General features: G+C 40.9%; 1 protein-coding gene across 1 annotated transcript; it reads left to right on the forward strand.

The window, feature by feature from the left end:
* The first annotated feature begins 246 nt into the window (after positions 1-246).
* idh3g (isocitrate dehydrogenase (NAD(+)) 3 non-catalytic subunit gamma) lies at positions 247-6,031 on the forward strand. Its single transcript, XM_029435319.1, has 13 exons — positions 247-359; positions 640-687; positions 959-970; positions 2,013-2,110; positions 2,204-2,319; positions 2,434-2,494; positions 2,680-2,812; positions 3,592-3,725; positions 3,844-3,946; positions 4,049-4,195; positions 4,326-4,420; positions 4,517-4,577; positions 5,053-6,031. Exons 1-13 carry the CDS (start codon positions 279-281, stop codon positions 5,152-5,154), a joined length of 1,191 nt encoding a protein of 396 aa, XP_029291179.1. The 5' UTR covers positions 247-278; the 3' UTR covers positions 5,155-6,031.
* The last annotated feature ends 14,425 nt before the right edge of the window (positions 6,032-20,456 follow it).

Genomic DNA, 20,456 nt, shown 5'->3' on the forward strand with positions numbered 1-20,456 from the left:
TTGCCACCATCTTTGCTGTCAATACTGAGCACGGCGTTCCCCTCCATAAATTGTCATGAACGCTACCATTCTATATTTATATAAATACATATTTGTATTGAAAACCTCCTCGTTCACTTGCAAAATGTACCTTTATTTTTATTTTTTCATTTGTTTATATTATATTGTATTATGTTTTCTCTGTGAGATCTGCTATGATCTTTCGCATGTGCTTAGTGTAACCATCGCGCGAGCACAAATCTCATCCTCGTTCACGCGATCAGTGCTTCAAAATCAAGATGGCTGCCCACAGTGCTGTGCTCTCGATGTCCAAAATTATTAATCCTTTCTGGGGTGGACGCCTTGGAAATACGGTTAAAGTAAGACAAGACACGTCGCTGTGGTCACATCGGTTGTAAACGTTGTTGTTCATGAAGCTTCAAATGAAAGTCTTATTATTTTACTGTCTAAGCTTATTTTGTCTGAACACAAGGTCATATGGTTAAAATCATAACGTTATAGCAGTTTTATTTCACATCTTTTCAGCTGCACCGAGATAGTCAGTTGCATTAAAGTTTCGCTAAAGAACTTGGACCCTCCGATGATAAAATGCATTCACGAACATGCTCTTAAACCATCTCTCTGCTTTATGTATTTCAGGTATTTGGAACAACTCTGACAAGTCACAGGAATACGAGCTCGCGTTATGTGAGTGAATCAGATTGTGTCTGTGGGTTTCTATCTTGTTCGAATGAGTAGATGTAATTTGTCCTTTTATATATTTAATGGTTCTAGTAATGGCATAAAAAATCACTGCTAATCTCTTTATTTCCGAGCTGTATGGCTTTGGGCTAAATTTAGGGAGGGGTAAAGTACTCATTGTATATGATATAATGCCTCTTCACTACCTGGATTATTGTATATGGCTATCGACTAACTATTGTCCTTCTGCTCTCCTTACTGTCCCGTTCAACAACAGGGAGACAACATTGTAAGTAACTGACTCAGATGTGGTTTACTAGAATACAATGCATCCCTTCACAAACAAGACACGACATTACCTTTTTCGTGCTAGGGCTGTGTAATGTACGAAAAAGGTAATGTCGTGTCTTGTTTGTGAAGGGTAATGTAAGGGTTTTATGTGTAATGTACGACAACATATTTATAATCTCTAATAACACATGACCTACTGTCAATACTGGTGTACATCACAACAGTGGTGCGGTCATGCAATAGCACATGTCAACTAACAAATAATAGATATATCTGGCTTAGTAATTCCATCATAATGTTAGTTTAATAACAAAAGTGTTCTTCATTCAATGTTAAAACAAATCAACAAAATCTACAATATGAGGACAATTATAAACAATAGTGATATATTGCCCAGCCCTAAATAACGGCTTAGCACTCTCACACACTTACTTTCCTTGGCTTTGGTGAACTGTACAGGTGACTTTGCATTTTCAAGGCCATTAATTCATGAATCCAGATTTAAGTTCTTTATTATTCTTTATTATCATATGCACGACAATTACAGAAAAGCAGTCGTTAGCAATTAAATATAGATTATACAGAAATACTGGTCGACTTAATATTAATATATATAAATATATACTTATTATTCAAACTATTATTCTATTAATGTACTACACATTTTAATTATGGACATCATTTGTACTGAAATGTCATTTCCTCCTAGTCAAAGCATCTGTTAGCTACTCATGTCAACAGTGCCACTTTCAATTGTCTCTTATAAATATTTGCAATATTTATTCAGACAATATTTAACCTTTATAGATCTACATTTTGACTGTTTTCTCACTTTAAGACTAGTTGACTGGTCTTAAGTTTAAATAACGTAAGGCAAATTAGTCATTAGGAACATCCCGAACATATCAGCAACAACTTATATGTATACAGTGTATACAGTGTATACAGGTCAGTTGTAGTTGGGTTAAAACTTGCAAAACCACTAGTGTTGTCATATAAATTCAATGCCGTTGTTAATGTATAAAATGCCAATGTTACAGCCCCCTCCTGCAAAGTATGGAGGCAGACACACTGTGACCTTCATACCTGGAGATGGAATCGGCCCAGAGCTGATGAATCATGTCAGAGAGGTTTTCAGGTTGGTTAGCTGTTAAACTAAATCCTGTTCAAAGTGTTGTCTACAGACTGCTGATAGTGCCTCACCACGTGGTTGTTTAAACTCATGCTGTAGGTTCAGCTGTGTCCCTGTGGACTTTGAGGTGGTGAATGTCAACTCTGCTTTGGAGACTGAGGATGATATCAACAATGCCATCACTGCCATTCGCCGTAATGGAGTTGCCCTCAAAGGCAAGCAAACCCCTTTGTTTTCTATGTCACAAGCACAGCTGTGAGAAGCATGCCGTTTATAATAAGACCATGACACTGAAGTTTAACTGTGACATTTCTTAACTCTCCTGATAGGTAACATAGAAACCATACATACCATGCCGCCATCTGTCAAATCCAGAAATAATCTCCTACGGTAAGAGCTTAAATGAACTAAAGAGAGCCTATATCAAGGCTCTCTTTTGTCCGACAGCTTACATTTCTTGCATAATTTGGTCCCTTGTGTCTGGTAATGTCAGTTGGCACATTGTTTATTCCTGACACCCTGTATCTCTCTTGTTCTGTGTGTGTGTGTGTGTGTGTGTGTGTGTGTATCAACAGCACAAGCTTAGACCTGTATGCCAATGTCATGCACTGCCAGTCCCTCCCCGGAGTCCAGACTCGCCACAAGAACATTGACATCATGATCATCAGGGAGAACACGGAGGGCGAGTACAGCAGTCTGGAGCACGAGGTCAGACATAACAGAAACATGATCAATTCTACAGCCTGCTGAAACACGCTTATACTTCCTCCTTTAAAGATTTATTTCCTCTCTGTGTCTGTCTTTATCCCCACCTTCTTCTTTTGAAAGTGGAGTGAGGTACATGCACTATTATAAGTACAGCATTCGTTTACAAAAGGAAAGACATTGATCCGATATACTTGATGCAGATCATGACCTTAAACAGACTGATATTGGTCAGACATGACAGTTTCTAAGTTGCCACATAATAAAACTTTAAGATCGATATTTTTGCACACGTCTAAAATGCATGTTGGTGTGTGAACACTTCTGCTCACTTAAGCAATGTGCATTTACAATCTGATGTTACCTTTCACACAGAGGAGCGAAAGTCTAAAAAGAGAGATTCCAAATGTAAAAGAAACTTCCAATAGAAGTGGAGGTACTTCTGCAGGAAGGTAATGCCAAACACGCTGTTATATTTAGTAGTGAATATAAAGGGACACAAAAAGATGAGTGGGATGCTATTAGTGGTACAGTGTTGAAGTGTGCATGTAGTGTTTATTTAATTTAAGACAATAATGCTCTAAAATAATGAAAATAATTTTACAAAAATGTCGTCATTCAAATAAAGAAAACATCGGTGAATGTCAGAATCTTCGTGAAAACTGCTAATGGGTTTTACAAATGAATTTCTTCCTAAGAACGTTTGGTGAATCAATGTCACACTAACTACTTGATCTTTAGTTTTAGATGTATCAGACATTCTCCTCTCTGGCTTCTTTCAGAGTGTATCAGGGGTGGTGGAGTGTCTTAAGATCATCACCAGGAACAATTCCCTCAGGATCGCCGAATATGCCTTCCGACTGGCCCGGGACAAAGGTCGTAGCAGGGTCACCGCCGTACACAAGGCTAACATCATGTGAGTTACTCTGACGCAAATGTATCACGCCGGAACTGTCTGGCCACGTGACTCTTTCATAACATTGTGAGTTTCTTAGTGCTGGAAATGTTGAGTTTGGCTTTTTCTGCTCCAACAGGAAGCTTGGTGATGGCTTGTTCCTGCAGTGTTGCAGAGAAGTGGCCTCTGGTTACCCAGACATCACATTCGACAGCATGATTGTTGACAACACCACCATGCAGGTGATAGGAGATTAAATGGCACATCTCTTGAGTTTGGAAAGGTTTGTCCATTTCGCTATATCTAAATTATTTACCTACCACTTTGTGGGGGTTTTTTTTTAGCTGGTGTCCGACCCTCAGCAGTTTGATGTGATGGTGATGCCCAATCTGTACGGGAACGTGGTGAGCAACGTGTGTGCAGGCCTGGTGGGAGGGCCTGGCCTCGTGCCCGGAGCCAACCTGGGCCGTGACTATGCCGTCTTTGAAACGGTGAGTTTGGCAGTTCATGCTTAACAAGTCATTGTCTCCTCTCAAATATTTTTCATTCTTCAAAAGAAATCTGTCCGATATATTGTGACACAGATTTTTGTCTCTTGTCTTATTTTTCTGGGTCTCTCAGGCTACAAGGAACACAGGGAAGAGTATTGCAGGAAAGAACATTGCTAACCCCACCGCCATGCTGCTAGCCGGCTGCATGATGCTGGACTACCTTAAGTAAGCTTCTCCACATAAAATACTTTCAGTACAATAAGATGTAATGCTGTGACGGGAATACCAGTAAATAAATAATTCTCTCCTGTACGTCTCCAGGCTTTATGACTACGCAACAATGATCCGAAATGCAATCCTCACCACCATGAATGAAACCAGGGTGAGTCTTTCTTCACTGACGGGCATCTCCCCTCAGAGGCTTAGAGGCCCTGCTGGCATGTCTGGCACGCTTCCTAGTGGGCATCACAATATGTTCACACAAAGCAGCATCATGCCCTTTCAATATCACAAAGCTCGTATGAAGTGCTACACTGTATGGTATCTGATTTTACATTGTGTGGCAATAATGACGGTCCATGAGCTATTTAAAAAACAGACCTGCTTATAATTCTAGGCAGACGACCGCTTGCTGCTTTGCAGGATTTCCGAGAGATGGAATGTATTTTATTGTTATCTAATGGGAAACCGCTTGCATACAGACACATAACATTTTTTTTTAATTTATATTAATATCTTTCTTTTAAAAGCATGTTACGGCTTGTTCCAGGATTTATAATGTTCTGGCATTTTGTGCTTTTTAACTTGCTTAATTTTGCAGCATGTTTGTGAGCATCCTGTTTTTCTTTTTCTTGCAGTTGCACACGGCTGATATTGGGGGTCAGGGCACCACGTCAGAGGTGGTCCAGTCCATCATGAGGAACATCCAGAGTAAAGGCTCGCTCACAGCTGAGCGTTAAACACACACACACACACACACACACACTCCTTAGAGGTGTGAGTTTGTTACAGGTTAACCATGCATGTCTGTTTCCATAGCATCGGGTCTTATCGCTGACATTAGAACATTTTCTTTTGTATTTGTTCTCACGGCTTACTTACCTTTAAGACACAGTTTGTATGTTTCACATATAATAATGACCTTCACGAGACAGATTTAAAAACTGTTTACTTTTCATAAAATATCAGTATCACAACTATTAGATGATGAATCCTGCTGTAAGGATATTTCCTGAGTTCATCAGGTTCATTCGGAGGGAAATCTGTGTTCTTAAAAATTGTTATGAAATATGAAAATACCTCTTTTGCTGTATGTCAATGGCCTGACATGTTGGGGTCAGACATTTAAAATAACCTCGTATGCATTGTGCACTCTGCTTTCTTCAAAATGGATCATTATTTATTTTAAAAATGACAACTATGATACAGCCTTTTCAGTCAACCAAAATGTGCTATGTTCATGTAACGCCTTACCTTTTCTTTGTACTGCGGTAACTTAAACGTCAAGTTGCCTATAATGTACTTTTGTATGTGTTCACATCAGATCAACTGCACTATAAACATGGTGACGTAGATATTTCATATATACTGTATCGGATGAGGTGTACATCAAGTAAAGCAAGTTTCAATAATATCTCAAAAATATGCTGTTGTCTTTAAGTCTTCAAAGGCAAAAGCTCTTAAAGCCTGATGTGAAAAACTGGTTACATTATAATGTATCTGTGGGTGAGTATGTATGTATGTATGTATGTATGTGTGTGTGTATGTATAGATAAAATATATATATATAAACACATACTGTATAACATGATTGTTATCAATAAAGAAATAATCTACTTTATCGTGATCTTTTTGAACAGAGGTTTGAATATGAAACATCCCGTGTTGGAGAAGCTACTTTGAAAGCATAGCTTTGCAAGCGGAGAGGAAAGTGACAATGTGCATGTGACACGATATTATACAACAGAATCTAATATAAAAAGTCTCATGCCAGCATAGAATGCCACTTATTTGACTTTATTTCAAAAAGTGTCCACTTGTTCACAGGACATGCATAAAATAAAAAGATATTTAACTTAATATATATGATATTTAATATTTAACCTTTTTAGACAGTTTGACCTGCAAAATAATGTTGTATTCAACTTGCACACAGCTTGAAAACTTGAAAGAAAAAGTATCGGTCAAAGGGAGTTCAGTTACAGTAGAGAAGCAAAATAAAAATAATTCCTTTCATGGTCCAAAATAGTAGTTTGTAGTTTCAGTAGTTACTACAAAGATTGGCAAAAAAAAAGTTTGAATCAACACCCCTCTAACACTGAACATTAAAACCTTCATGAAGGTGGAATTTATTGCAAAACTGTTGTATTATACTGCATGCTTATAAAGGACATATGCCAGGGGTGTTGACACCCCTGGCATATGTCCTTTATAAGACGGGAACCTTTTCTTGCTTAGATCCGTTTAGATTTATCTTGATTCTTTGCCTCTGCTTCAAAGCCAGAAGCTCTCTGCTGCTCTCCTGCTGGGGATAAAGATTAGTTTTCTGCAAATAAGATAAAGGTCGCTGATCCTTCCGTTTATTTTACAATTTCACGCTCCATCAACGCCTCACGAGCAACATTGGATGACAAGTTGCTGTTTCACATTTCACCACTAGGTGGCAACAGCACTTTCTAGAGCTGCCACTAAACTGCAGAATACATGAATCCCTGTGGAGCACATGTGTGTATGTTATTACTGCTCTGACTAGTGTGAAAAAGTTGCAGGGACACTTGTAAGCATCTCTGGCAGGCAGATCGTGCCACATAATTGGTAACATGAAAACAATTCTTGTTTCTGTCATGTGATTTCTAGGAATAAGGCTCTTGGCTTCAGACTACGAGTTTCTAAGATAAACCTGAAGGATTGTTGGCTTTGTTCTCTGAAATTATCCTCATTGTGCATGGAAGCAAGCCATTTATTATTGTTTTGTCTAGTTTTCTTTAAGAATACTCTGACCGCGTCATATTAAGAAAAGCTGCTCTGAACCTCCACCAGCAGCTGCAGAAGGAGCAGCTGATGGATGTTAAAGTTGTATATCACTCAGCAGTGACCTTCTGCTTACATATATTGCACAGAAAAATCCCAGCTCGCCTCACTTTCTCTGATGCGGTCATATCCCATTGTAATGAGTTCAATTTATCATGTGTCTAATTCTGTGGGAAAGTTACAGACTGTTTCCTCAATCAGAGCATTTGAATATTGAGCGAAGAAATCATTTGTGATGAGGCTCTTCTCTTAGATTTAGTTGACCTAGGGAATCAACATTCATACACAGTGTATTATGTGAAATGTGGAGGGAATTACTGTGTGTACTTTGGCCGCTGTGAGTTGGCTGTCTTTAACTGCTTTAGTCCCTCTCCATTCACGCCAGTTGTTCACTCGACAGAGATTTAGAATCAATCAATTTCTGTTGCACTTTCCGTAAGAGGCTCCCAACTCTGGGCCAGCTTTTTCTCATTGTCTTCTTCCACTCACTTTACCTCACTTTGCCCCACATCACTTCTCATCACTGAACATTGAGCTGCACACTCACTCCCCTGTCACCCTTCACCTCTCGGTCTCTCACTCCCTCTCTCTCCCGAGCTTCTGCATCCCCTCTGAGCCTCTGCTGGAGCCGGGCCATGAGGCAGATGGTCAGAGATGAGTGAGATTTTGCAACGAATCACCGGACACTTGACTTTTACGGGCCACCATTTGTTCCTTGTATAAACCTGTGCAGGGGGGCAAACCTGCTGTGCAGTTTTTGCTGGGTTTTTGTTCACCCAACTTACAAAAACAAACACATACCCCGATGTTATCCAGCCATACAGACAGTTTTGGTTTTATGTGCCCAGTTTCAAAGATATCTATCTCTGAGGTTTTGTGCTGCCATTCCGATACAAATGAGGTTTATGGAATGTCGTTTGTGGTGCTGACAGCATTAAAGAAAAATCACATTTGGAAAATTCAACGCCAGCTTTTCTTTCCAGAAACACACATCCCCTAACACTCAGGATCAGAGCTCAAAATAGTCCCGATGAATACTGTTCACAGCATGTTGTGATTGTCCATAGTAACGGGGACACAAAAGAAAAGTTGCTATTTCATTATTTAAAAGTAATCTCTTGATACTTGAGCACTATAAAAAAAATTGTATTCACCTCCATTGTACAGGGGTGGAGGCTGGCACACAGACAGACTGCAAAAATGTCTGCATAGTAAGATACTGCACCTCTAGATGTAAGTGAGAAATGGTTTTTGTGACACGTTAAATGTCGCGGCTGGTGCCTCTTTTTTGCTCACACTTGTGTTGAAAACTATCGAGTCACTGGTATCCAAAGCTCAAGAAGTAACTTCAAACATTCATCAGGAAACTCAAATGAAATGCATCTATTTAAATACATGTATTATAAAATACCATCACAGACGCTTCATGACTCGGAGTAAAATAAATGAAATGATAAAAGAATCACTTGTGATCAAGGAGATCTAACCTGAATGTTGCAGAGTCCAAACCTGCCACTTGCTTGCTGGCCTTCAATAAATCCAGAATGCCCCCCGCGCCACCCTTCACCCCGTGGGCGGCTAGTGCCTCTTCATCTGTGGTGTAATCCTCCTGAAGCCACATGCACAAACATGCTATTGTTACTAGTGAACCGGTGCTGTAATAGTAAAGTTCTGGTAGATGATGCATGTCATAATAAACAAACGGATGGGAAGGGAAGTGTATTTACACTTTGATTCCATTTTTTATTTTCTACTGATAGTAAATTAGGTTAATTCAGTTTATTCCATTGGATAGAGGACCGCGCCTATACAGTAAATGATCACTGTGGGGAAGTTAGCATGATAAAGCAGCCAATGCAATCTGATTCAGCGGAAGGGAAAAGAGAGTGAATTTAAGCACACACACACACACACACACACACACACACACACACACACACACACACACACACACACACACACACACACACACACTCACACACACACACACTCACACACACACTCTCTCACATTATCACATATTGGTCCAATGGGTAATTTCCACATCATATGAACAAGTGTCCTCCTCTCATGCTGATCAGCTCTGCTACGCTACGTAGTGCATTGCAGGTGATCACAATCAATCAACTAGCCTCAGATCTGCCGAGCACAGCTGCATCCAGTCAGTCGGCTCTGCTCTCTGTTAATGGGGCTCCCCCCCCCCCCCCTACAGCTATGGCTTAGCTACATTGAGCTACGTCAGCGGTCAGCTATTCTCCGTTACTTGGGCCTGGCTGTGTGTGTTTGGGGCTCTCTGTGTGTCCTCTTGGCTTTGTCTTTGCAAGGACTTCCAGTGGCTTCCTCAGCAGTGACAGCTCCAATCAGAGAAGAATTATGAACGAGTAGGTGGGAGAAGTTAGTGGTGATGGTTGCTGGCCGAAATCGATGTAGAAAGGAGGTCAAGGGTGGTGGCATGCAGTGGACTGAGGGGAAAAGAGAGTGCAGACTTGGCGGGAGGATGGCGGGTAACAGGCTAATTGAGGGTGGGGTGGTATTGTTAGGGTGTGGGAGAAAGAACAGAGTGATATATAGCAGATATACTAGTTCACTGGCCAGTTCGCCGTTAAAACACTTCTTCACAACCTTATCCTTCAAACTCCTGCGGCCTCTTTATCAGGAGCTGTTCTGTTCTTTGTTACAGAGCTGTTTTTGACACCAGATGGTTTCCACCTAGTGGGATGATAAGGTGCGTATCATCGCAGCTCTGATAAAAGTGAAGTGATATACTTCATTGATCCCAATCAGATCAGTTTTATGTCTTCGGTTTTGCTTGTTCCACTATTCCTATTTTAGGGCTGATTGCTACTCCACCTGCAGAGCATGTTTCCCTTCAACTGCTGGCACCACATAACATTAGGAAACTTGAAGGAGCATGTGCAGGCCAACATGATGCTTGAACTGGGGTCATGCAGTTAGACTTTCTTTCTTGGCCACCTTGATACCACTCTAAGCCCTAAATAGATACAGGTTGACATCGTAGTTAAAACACAGTTGCATATTTGAAAAGAAACACACACGTTGTTTTATGTGACCCAAGCACTTATCTTGCACCTTGTCAAACACATTTTTCCATCGTGCTTTCTATTGTATCCCCAGGGGAGTAAATCTGTGGCTCGGGGCATAGCTGCGTGTACGTGTATGTACATACCGGTATGTATATGATTATATGCCTGCATATGTCTCATGCATGTATACACATCTGCATATGCTTTTACTGGGGCCATGCTCTTAGCTCCAGGCGCATAAACTAATTCCACCTGTGCTACAAACCCTTTACATGGTATTCTGCCCTATCAGAGGTCCAGTGTGGTGCTTTGTGTTTAAATAGGAACCTGTCTGTCTTGCTCACCTTTCCCTAACTCCCTCACGCACATTTCTTTCCTCCTCTTCCCTTTTGGCAAAGTGAGAGTGACGGGAGCCTTCGAGCTATTTCAGTTTGGTTTTATGTTTATGACAAATTAGTGGGCTTGTGTTGCTAGCAGGGTCTTATGAGAACGTTGATATGTAATCTCTCATTAGAGATTAGGTCACTGCAGCACTTTGGCCAGATGTATACTGGAGAGGAAGAAAGGGAGGGATGAGAGGTAAAAGCAGTGATTGAGTGGCTATTGATGAGCAATTTGTTCCATCTGAATCCCTTCTTCCATCGCCAATATTTCCCCTGTTCTCTCCTCCTTTTACAATCTCTCTTGCTCTCTCTCGCTCTCTTTTTCAATCTGTCTTTCTCTAATGCTATTAAATGTTTTACCGTCTGTGGCCTCGCTGGAAGTTCAGGTGGCACTGCCAGAGTTACATTACATCAAGGCAAGCATGCTGCGCTCATGACAACCTGCATTACACTGCCCTGATGTCATCACAACTCTGCTCCCCTGAAATTGGAGCGCCTATCTTGACACTTTGACAATTCTAGGGAGCTGGAAAGTGGGGGCACTTTCCAGCTCTGTGTTCACCGGTTGAAAAACAGTGTATTCTCGCAGTTGCCAAAACAAAGCAAGCCACACTCATGTTGTATAATCTAATAAATCTCTTGAGTCCCATCCACGACCAGTGACTCAGCTCTGTCAGCGTTCATCTCCTCGACCTGGCCGGGACCAGCTCCCACCTGCTGCCAGACGGCTATTAAGAGAGTAAATATGTCGCACTAACAGACATGCGCAATCCCTCTAAAACTCCCCAAATCACAAATGTGATATTTAAATGTTGTTTTTTCCTACTGTACCGTTGTCCATATCTCATACTTAACAGTATTAGTTCAAATACAACACTGAACTGTTTCTCTTGTGTCTTGTGTCGGTTTCGTATAATATTGCAGTATTTCCTGATTTCTGTCTATTTTAACCCCCTCCCTTGTTTTGAATGTCTGGAGTGCCCTCCCCACTCTCCTATGTTGAAGCATCTCTAAAGAGTTTTGATGAAAACAGATTTCTGCAAATCCACCAGAAAACACAGCTTTGATTATATAGCCCCATTCAGCTGGGCAGGATTCTTGTCTGCGTTGCTTTTCATAAACGCCGTCTGGTTCCTGAATGAAATTTGAAGTCTGGGGCGGAGGAGGGAGACATGCCATTGTTCTAACAAAACCTAAAGTGGCTTTCTGAAGTTCTGTGTGCTCATGTTAAGACAACGTTTTATTCAATATGTGTTAATAAAAAAGTGACTATGCTGACTTTCCACTGTCAGAGGGGTGAATGTGTGGCGTGCTCGATCCTGGTGAACCAACTGGGAGGCGGCAGACAGGAAGCACGGTGCGGAACACACCTGGCCTCCAGGCATGCTAATCAGTGACATACCTGATGTGACCCAGTGCAAAGCCATCTAGAGATGACCTACCTTCCAACTGCTCTTTTATCTCGCAATCTTTGAATCAACCAGTCAACCCAGTCCATCTAGTAAATCCAGAGGGAATGAAGCAGTAAGCCTGTTCTCAACTGATGTACTGCCATTAAGTTTTATCATTTAGGACATGCTTCTTAGTTGAATAATAAAACAGTGACAGGATTTTTATTTTATCTCGCTTTTGATGATATCTTAAGGAACAGCTGGGGGAATCATGAAGGAATGAAGATGGAATAACGGACGCAGCCTGGTGGCCCTTGTAAGGGATTTATAAACTGATAAACAGACCGGCTTTTTGAAATATATAAATATATATCCTCAAGTTGTTATTGGCTTGGAGGACAAAGGTTTGGGACTTCTACTACTTTGTGTTACTCACATTCTTTCACTGCTGCTGACCTGATGTGTCTTTCAGCAACCCTTCAAGTGCGCATACCGTCCTGTCATCTTCTCTTTTAACCACTTCAAAGCTCCACTACCACCCTGAACCATGGCTTCCTATCATTCTATTGGCTAATCTTAGAAAAACAAATCACAGAGGCCAGCTGAAAATAGGCTGTGTTCAACATATGGATTCATTTTTAGATTTAGCTGCGACCTCATGCTGTAATCTTCCAACCAATTACTTTATGTTGCACCTTTTTCGAAAGCGCTAGTGTTAACAGATTAGTCTCAGCGCATGATAAACACTTATCTATTCTGAGATATCTCAGAGCCTGCTATAACTTTAGCTGTGCACACTTTATCTGCATGCTACCTAATGTGTCCTTGTGTGTCAACACTAAAATATCATTCATTAAATGATTACACTAAAGCGGGGAAATAATCCTCAGACAAGCTGTGTTTCCCCTGAAGGTGTCTTTATGATGTTTGTTAAGGAGAGGCAGTACATGGGGGTAAACAACAGAAGGAAGTCCTTCCAGCAGGCAGGTAGAATTAAAGATGCAGGAGAGTGTCAGAGGGAGTCATCACAAAGCCCCAGCTCTGACATCTTTCCTTCCCTGGAAATACAATAAAGAAATCAGCCTTAATCCCTGCTCTGTTCCACTAAACAACTCACGGAGACTGCATTCTAAATATATCTCAGTATTTAAACCCTTGTATTTACACCCATTCAGTGTTATACACTCCCGTTAAAAGTGAATCAATTCCTTTTGGTTTTACTTGGACATCGCGCTCGTCCTCAGGATGTCTTCAATCTTGAGAAAATGTTTAAACACCAACGTCAAATGACATGGTTTGTATTTAGAACTATTGAATTATTCAGGCTAATTGCCTGCATGATGGCTAACAAATGACCCTATGAGCCAGGCTGGGTTGTTTGTGTTACTCTCTAGATGACGTGTTGTACTCATCAGGACATCCGCTGAAGAACAGGGGCCACCCAGGGATGGTTTACTTTGTAGTGAGAGCCTCACCTCAGTCCTTAATACCACAATATGCATTTTCTCACTTAATATTATAACGTGGCATACTACGCAGAGATTCACTGCGTTAGAGGACTCTGTGTCCACCACAGCAGGGTGGAAGTGGGAGAGCACAGCTAGTCCACTGTCAGTCACTGAAAATTGTCATGCAACCTATTTTGGCCCGATGATGCAGCGTCATTACTGTCACAGCCTTGTCATCAGAAATACAGGATCCCAGACTGAGCAGGAGCACATGGAGAAAGAGATGGAGCTTGCGCTGTCATGTTGGATTCCTAGTACGCTCGACTTAGGCCAGGTCTGTTACGCCGCTCGGCAGGACACAGAACTTTTTTTTCCAACATCCAACGCTCATAAGTCAAAGTGACACCTCTGTCCCAGGAGAGGAGGAGCAGAAAACTGTTTTTATCAAGAACCTTTTATGGCCTGAATGGGTTACTGTTTTCACGGCCTACTCAGGTTTTACTCCGTGGGAACTGTAGGGCCACGATACTACACATTGGCATTATTAGACTATGTTTAATAGGAAGCTTAATCTATCCTTAACCTTAATCATATTTTATGTGCTGACCGTTGATCATGATTTTGTTAGTGCCAACAAAATGACCATACATGTGTGTCTAGACGTGTCTAACAAAGTTACTGTATCAGACACCCGGCACCTGATCAGGTGTTAAGCAACAGAACAAGCATTCATGCACATGACTTCGCGTACACATGTACACACACACACACACACTCAAACACCCCCTCCCCTGAGTGAGGAGGGCCTCGCGGCGAACGGCACTAACCTGACACCTCACAAACACAGTATGGTGACTGACATACTTAATGTTTCATTGGCTGTAACAGGAGATGAACACCATCTTCCCACTTTAATGTGTGCATGTTTGTTTGTGTATGTCAGTGTGTGAATGTCTGCCTTCCTCCTTATTTAATCAACTTCATTACTTGTAATACATTTTCTGCATCCTATTATCATGTCAGATGTTTTCCACCACATAACCGAACAGATTCCTCCTTAAGGCCAAAACTGAACTGCCTTTTCTTCTCTCCCTCTTTGCTTGTTGAATAATGACAACCAGCCTTATTTAACCAGCTCCTTCGCGGCTATGAACTCAGGAAACACTCGAGTCTGCACTCACAACATCAGTTGTTCCCACATTATTTCAAAGCGGAGCAGAGAGTGTCTGCGGTTGATGGGTCATTTCCTGATAACACCCTTGTATCAACACGTATGTCTAATTAAGTAGATTGACTAAAGTGGACAATTGCCTTGTAGTGGTCAGTGCAGTTCAGCAAAACATGGATTATGAAAACAAAAACAAAATAATAATAACTGATATTTTTATACTCACAATTACTCAATTGTGGAGTTATTACTTGCAGTTACCTTTAATATCCATTAAACACATCAGATTTGGGTAATCCTCCTATAAAACACACCTCCACTGGTGTCTCTCAGTCCAAAGCAGCATCTAGCCAAGCTCGCATTTACACTTGCTGTCACACGGAGGAGGTTTATAGGTTTACGCTAAGATACATCACAATGTTGGAAAAACCAGGAGTAAGCCTTTTAATACAGTCCCACTCCTAGCGTAAGCCAGACATTACTTACCATGTCCAAAGAGTTACTAAATTAAATTACATGCAGCAACCAACCATTGCATAACACATAATAGACATAATGGTCCTGTGTAAATTATAGCATGGGGAAGCCCAGTATTTCAATCTGGAAACTCACTCAGTGACACAAACACATAGATACGATCAATCAGACAAGGAACTACATTGACATGTAAACATACCACAAGAGGCTCTCTCTTTTCTCTCACTCCCCACACAGAGAACTATTCACCCCTTTTCTCCACTCTCCCTCTTCCTCGCTGCCTCTCTCTTCCTGGCTCGCGCTCCGCTCTCTGCAGCCCCCGACACTGCACTCATTCAACCCCCGTCTACCTTTTTCCACCTCCGCATATAAATAAACACCATGATAATTATCATTAACACTATGACGTCAGCACTCTCATGCACGCAGAACTGCGCATGACAGGTAGGTTTGTGGAAACATGCATGTTTTCGAGAGTGAACGCACTGCCATGTACGTACTGAACACAACTTGGACTGAACTGTTCCTTTTCAACAGGGAACACTGGTTTCTTGATATGATGTAAACAAATGCTCATTTTGACAGAAAGCACAACACCTTTAAAGTGGCCTGAGTGTGTGTTATTATGTGCGTGTGTGTCCACTTTCAGTCCTCGTTAGGGGAGATGATTTCCAACCTGGATTTACTTTGCCTTCATACTGTTTATGTTGCTTTCATTCGCTAAAGCACTTGAGTGGAAGGTTTTCTTTTCTTCTCCGGTTTCCTCTTTGTCTCACTTTATATTTAGTGAAATTGATACATTGATCTATTGTCAGTGGGGTTTTTTCCAAGCTGTAACTCTTCATCAACCTCTTTCAGTTTGTGTAACACGGTCTCACTCAAACCCGTGCTCCAAGATTCAAGGAGATCTGTCCAAACAAACAGCTGCAGCTCATCTGATAGTTATCTGGACTTCACTGCTATTCTTGTCCTCACACTGTTCCTGACTGTAAATATCTGTATTAAATCAAGATATGCAGGTACACATGGCCAGAGGGATCTGCCATAGGAAGCCTCGCTGCAAAATTGAGCTAATGGGCTTATTTTGACCCCTTACTCCTCCTGCTCTCTGTGCGTTCTGTATATACCCTCTCTTTCGCCTGCATCAATCAAGTGCCGAGCACATTGCTGACTACACATGGCATCTTGATTATATTTGGCCTGGAGCACCAGAAGCCAACTATTACTCCTTTGCTGGAAAACCACCTGACTCCAGCTTTGTGCTTGTGGTAATGTTACCAAAGACAAACGTGTATGAGAATATGCACTATGTAAGCCCAATATCGACTAAAAGGTATTTAAAAAAGATGCCGCAAGACAGAACCTCAATATTGGGATATACAATATGCACATGAATGCAAAAAACTGTATACACAAAGCAAAAAACACGGACTTCCAAAGCATAGAATAGTAATAATATAATATAATATAAATATAATTTAATAGAGCATGGGACATGAATAGCCGAAGAAAATTTAAATTCAATTAAAGTAAAAGTTTGACAGTTTGGGAAATAACCTCATTTGCTCTCTGGTGGAGATTTAGATAAGAAAATTGATACCACTCTACTGTCCTTTAAATACCAAGCTACCGCCAGCAGCCAGCTAACTTAGCTTAGCATAAAGAGTGTAAACAGGGGGAAACGGCTGACCTGGTACTATCCAAAAGTAACTAAATCCCCCTATCAGCACCTCTAAAGCTGTAAGTGTAAAAGCAAAGGTTTTCGGGTTATTGGGACTGAAACAGTTTGGACCATAATCTTCTCGGAAAACAGCAAATTGTAATTTCTACACTTTTTTTGTACGGATTGAACAAACAAGATATATATGTGTTAATGTGAGTGAGCTTCAGAGGTAGTAGTTAGAGTTTGTTACCTTTGGACAAAGTGAAACTTCCTGTTTTCTCTCTATATGCTATGCTAAATTAATCCTCTGCTGCACACACACACACATACACACACACACACACACACACACACACACACACACACACACACACACACACACACACACACACACACACACACACACACACACACACACACTCTGCAGGTTGTGAGTCCAGTTGGGAGTGTTGGCTGACATTGAGTAAGACGGAGAAATTCAGAGGGCAAAAACGTTTCGACACCGCCAGTTTATCCCCGAGAACCCGGAGTGCACAGAGTGCTATTCACCACATCTGCATCTCCATCTGCATACTCACTTCTCACACTCACGCTACTCTAAACAAACTTCCATGTGTATGGAAACATGCTCTGCACTGCGCAGCTCAGTCATGTACACGCTCCGTGTATACACACACACACACACACACACACACACACACACACACAACCACACTGCCTCCCACAACCATCACGTTGTGCTTGCAGTCTGTTTTCTCTGGACGATCACGTTCGAGGCTCCACGGGTTCCACAATGTTCCTGAACCGTGCACTTTATTCCACTGTGACGTCACTGGTGTTGCCATTTCTTGCTTTCACTTCACTAAACATTGACAGTTCTCCTCCTCCCTCTCTAATTTACCCTGCTCTCTTCCTTTCCCCTTAATCCCTCTAATTATTTCTCCTCATGGTGTCTGTTTTTCTTTTTCCAGGATGCAGATATCCACTGCTTTCTATCCATCTTTTACGCTTGAATTAACAGACTGTCCTGTTGCCAACCACTTTCTTCGCCACAAAGGAGATGCAGGATGTAGGGGAGGATGGGTGGACGGATAATATGTGCAGAGAGGAAAATACTCAAGTTTGTTTTCGTTGCAGCCTCCTCTGATTGACGATTCAAATGGCACATCCTTAAACACAACTCTCATTACTAGATCAAAACCAAACATTTCAAAAGCATCTTCATGCCGAGTTGAAACCATGAAAACATTGTTCCCGTCATCGTTTTACTGTCTTGTTTTTCAGCTGATTCTGACTTTTTGTGCATTTTCTCTACCTGGCTCTTTTTCTGTTGTCTCCTCTTTTCTGTCAATATATTTGCTTTGTTGTTTACCCTGCCCTTATCTGAGCCTATTGTACGTTTGCTGTGCACACAGAAAATCCATCATTGCTATTTCGCAGTAAAGCGGCTCTTACAGATTGAGCAGAAAAAAACAGTCCTAAACCAAGCGAGGGGCCACAAAGAGGAGAAGAAACAGATGAGAGAGATGAGAAAAAACAGGTTTGAATTCTTGACTGTTACAACTACTCTACAAAAAATAAGTTTGTATCCCAGACCTTTCTGCAGTAGAGGTTAGTTCTCAGGACCCCTGGGTGCCTGCGTACTGTAAATATTGATACTGCACAATCGCTTTAAAATGAGAAATGTCCCGATCCATGTTTTTCCTTAATCCCAATGGCTCCTTATTTCAGTCCAATATAGTTAGGATTACATTTTTGGTTTTGTTTTAGTTGTATTATTCATTAGATCTCCCCCCACATGTTCCAGCTGCACAATGTAGACTTCTAAATGGTAAAGCAGTTTTACCATCTTTGATTGCTGATTGGCTCTGTATTAAGGAAACATATGGCCTGAATCAAAGCTTTTCTTTAATGGTTTCCTATATTAATCTCTGCTATAATATTATATAATGTATATTAGGAGAAAGGGTTGTCTGTGTGCAATTCTGTTGGCAGGAAGGTTTTGACAAAACTGTTACTGTCATAAATTATTAAAAGATGAAGTTGAAAGGCACTTTTCAACCAATACCAGCACTTTGCCACATCAGAAGTATTGCTCACAATAGTCCGTGTTTCAGAAACAGTTTAACCTTTTTCTTTTTTTTTGAAGGAGGGTATGTTTGACAGCTGGTGTGCAGGAGCAAATACACAAAGGATCAGAAACAGGCAGGGTTTATAAAGACAATATTTATAAATCTATTTGAAATGCCTGGATCTGGGCAGATCCTCCTGATTGGCTCAGAACATGACATTCCACTTGCACACATGTAGCCTCCATGCTTTCCTTCCTGTTGTACCAGTTCTCTTCTCCCACATATAGATGCACACAACATATGCAATCCGCTGTAGTTGACCAAAGATATGGATGTTTTTCATACAGTATTGTTGGTGTATTTCTTTTCTCCTATCAAATCAACATCCACGTGGGATCCACTTTTATCCGTGCACGCCAGTGACTGCAATATGTCGTCACGAGCTTCCATTAACATTCATTTTGGCAGAAAGAGTCACAGACCATTCAGCTTATTCATCTATGTCTTCTACAGCTATCAGAATGACAAAGCACACAGAGATAATAGCTGTACGCCTCTATGAAAAGTGGTTATGGCTATCACACTGTGACCATATGCAGAGCTTGCTATATGATGAAAAATGATTCACCACTCCTAACGTTTAATGCTTTGAAATTTCATAAACAGATTATGTCATGCACAATGTGTCTTTTGAAATGAACACCGATTAAACAAGACACACTTGTAGCTTGTACCTTTTGCACTCTTGTAACTTTTGTAGAAGATAAACTTGATCCCAAGCACAGCATTGCTCTCTGCCAAAGTGCCTCATTATTAAAAGTGTTTTTACTTTTTCAATCTCTCAACTGAGGCTACTTCTTAAACTGGAGTTTATTATCATAAAAAAGGCTTTATACAACAGTCCAAGACTTGTAAACAGAGTTTGATGTGTAACATCTGAGGAGTCTGCTAACTGCTAACGTAGCTACTCTACAAATACAACTACTACACTCAATACGGTCCTGATACATTCAATGGTTCATCTACATTTCTTTTATTTTAGATATGTAGATATGATTGTTAAAACTTCAAATAAAACTATATTGGATTTAGGTGAAGCAATTCTATAAATGAAGTACTATTTGATCGTAGTATATTAACAGTTACTTAAATACTTTAGCTCTGTATAAGAGCATTAACTTCAATTCCTAAAGTAAAAGTTAGTGATTCAAAGGTGATTCATGCTTGTAGCATCTCGTGGAAAAGAGCTGTAAAAATAATGCCAGTAATACACTTTATTGGCAAATCAATCTCCCACAGTATATTTTCCTGGTTATTATGGAATCACACAAGGTGAATCCCAAATTCTTCTCCTGTCTCTGTTATTCATGGGTCGGCTGACAGTTAATGATTCCTTCAGATGTTCCTTAACTTTTCCGAGCCAACTTTACCAGACCAGGTGTTGTTCTGCGCTCTGTGCACTTTTTAACCCGAAACATATCCTAATTCAGGCCATTCAACAGGAAGACAACAAGTCTTTGTTGGACTTTTTGTCCCTCTGAGGGAACATTTACTTAAGCCTCATCGCAAAGTGTTGAGGTTTATG

This window comes from Cottoperca gobio, chromosome 7, assembly GCF_900634415.1.
Source record: "Cottoperca gobio chromosome 7, fCotGob3.1, whole genome shotgun sequence".
Taxonomy (NCBI): Eukaryota; Metazoa; Chordata; class Actinopteri; order Perciformes; family Bovichtidae; genus Cottoperca; species Cottoperca gobio.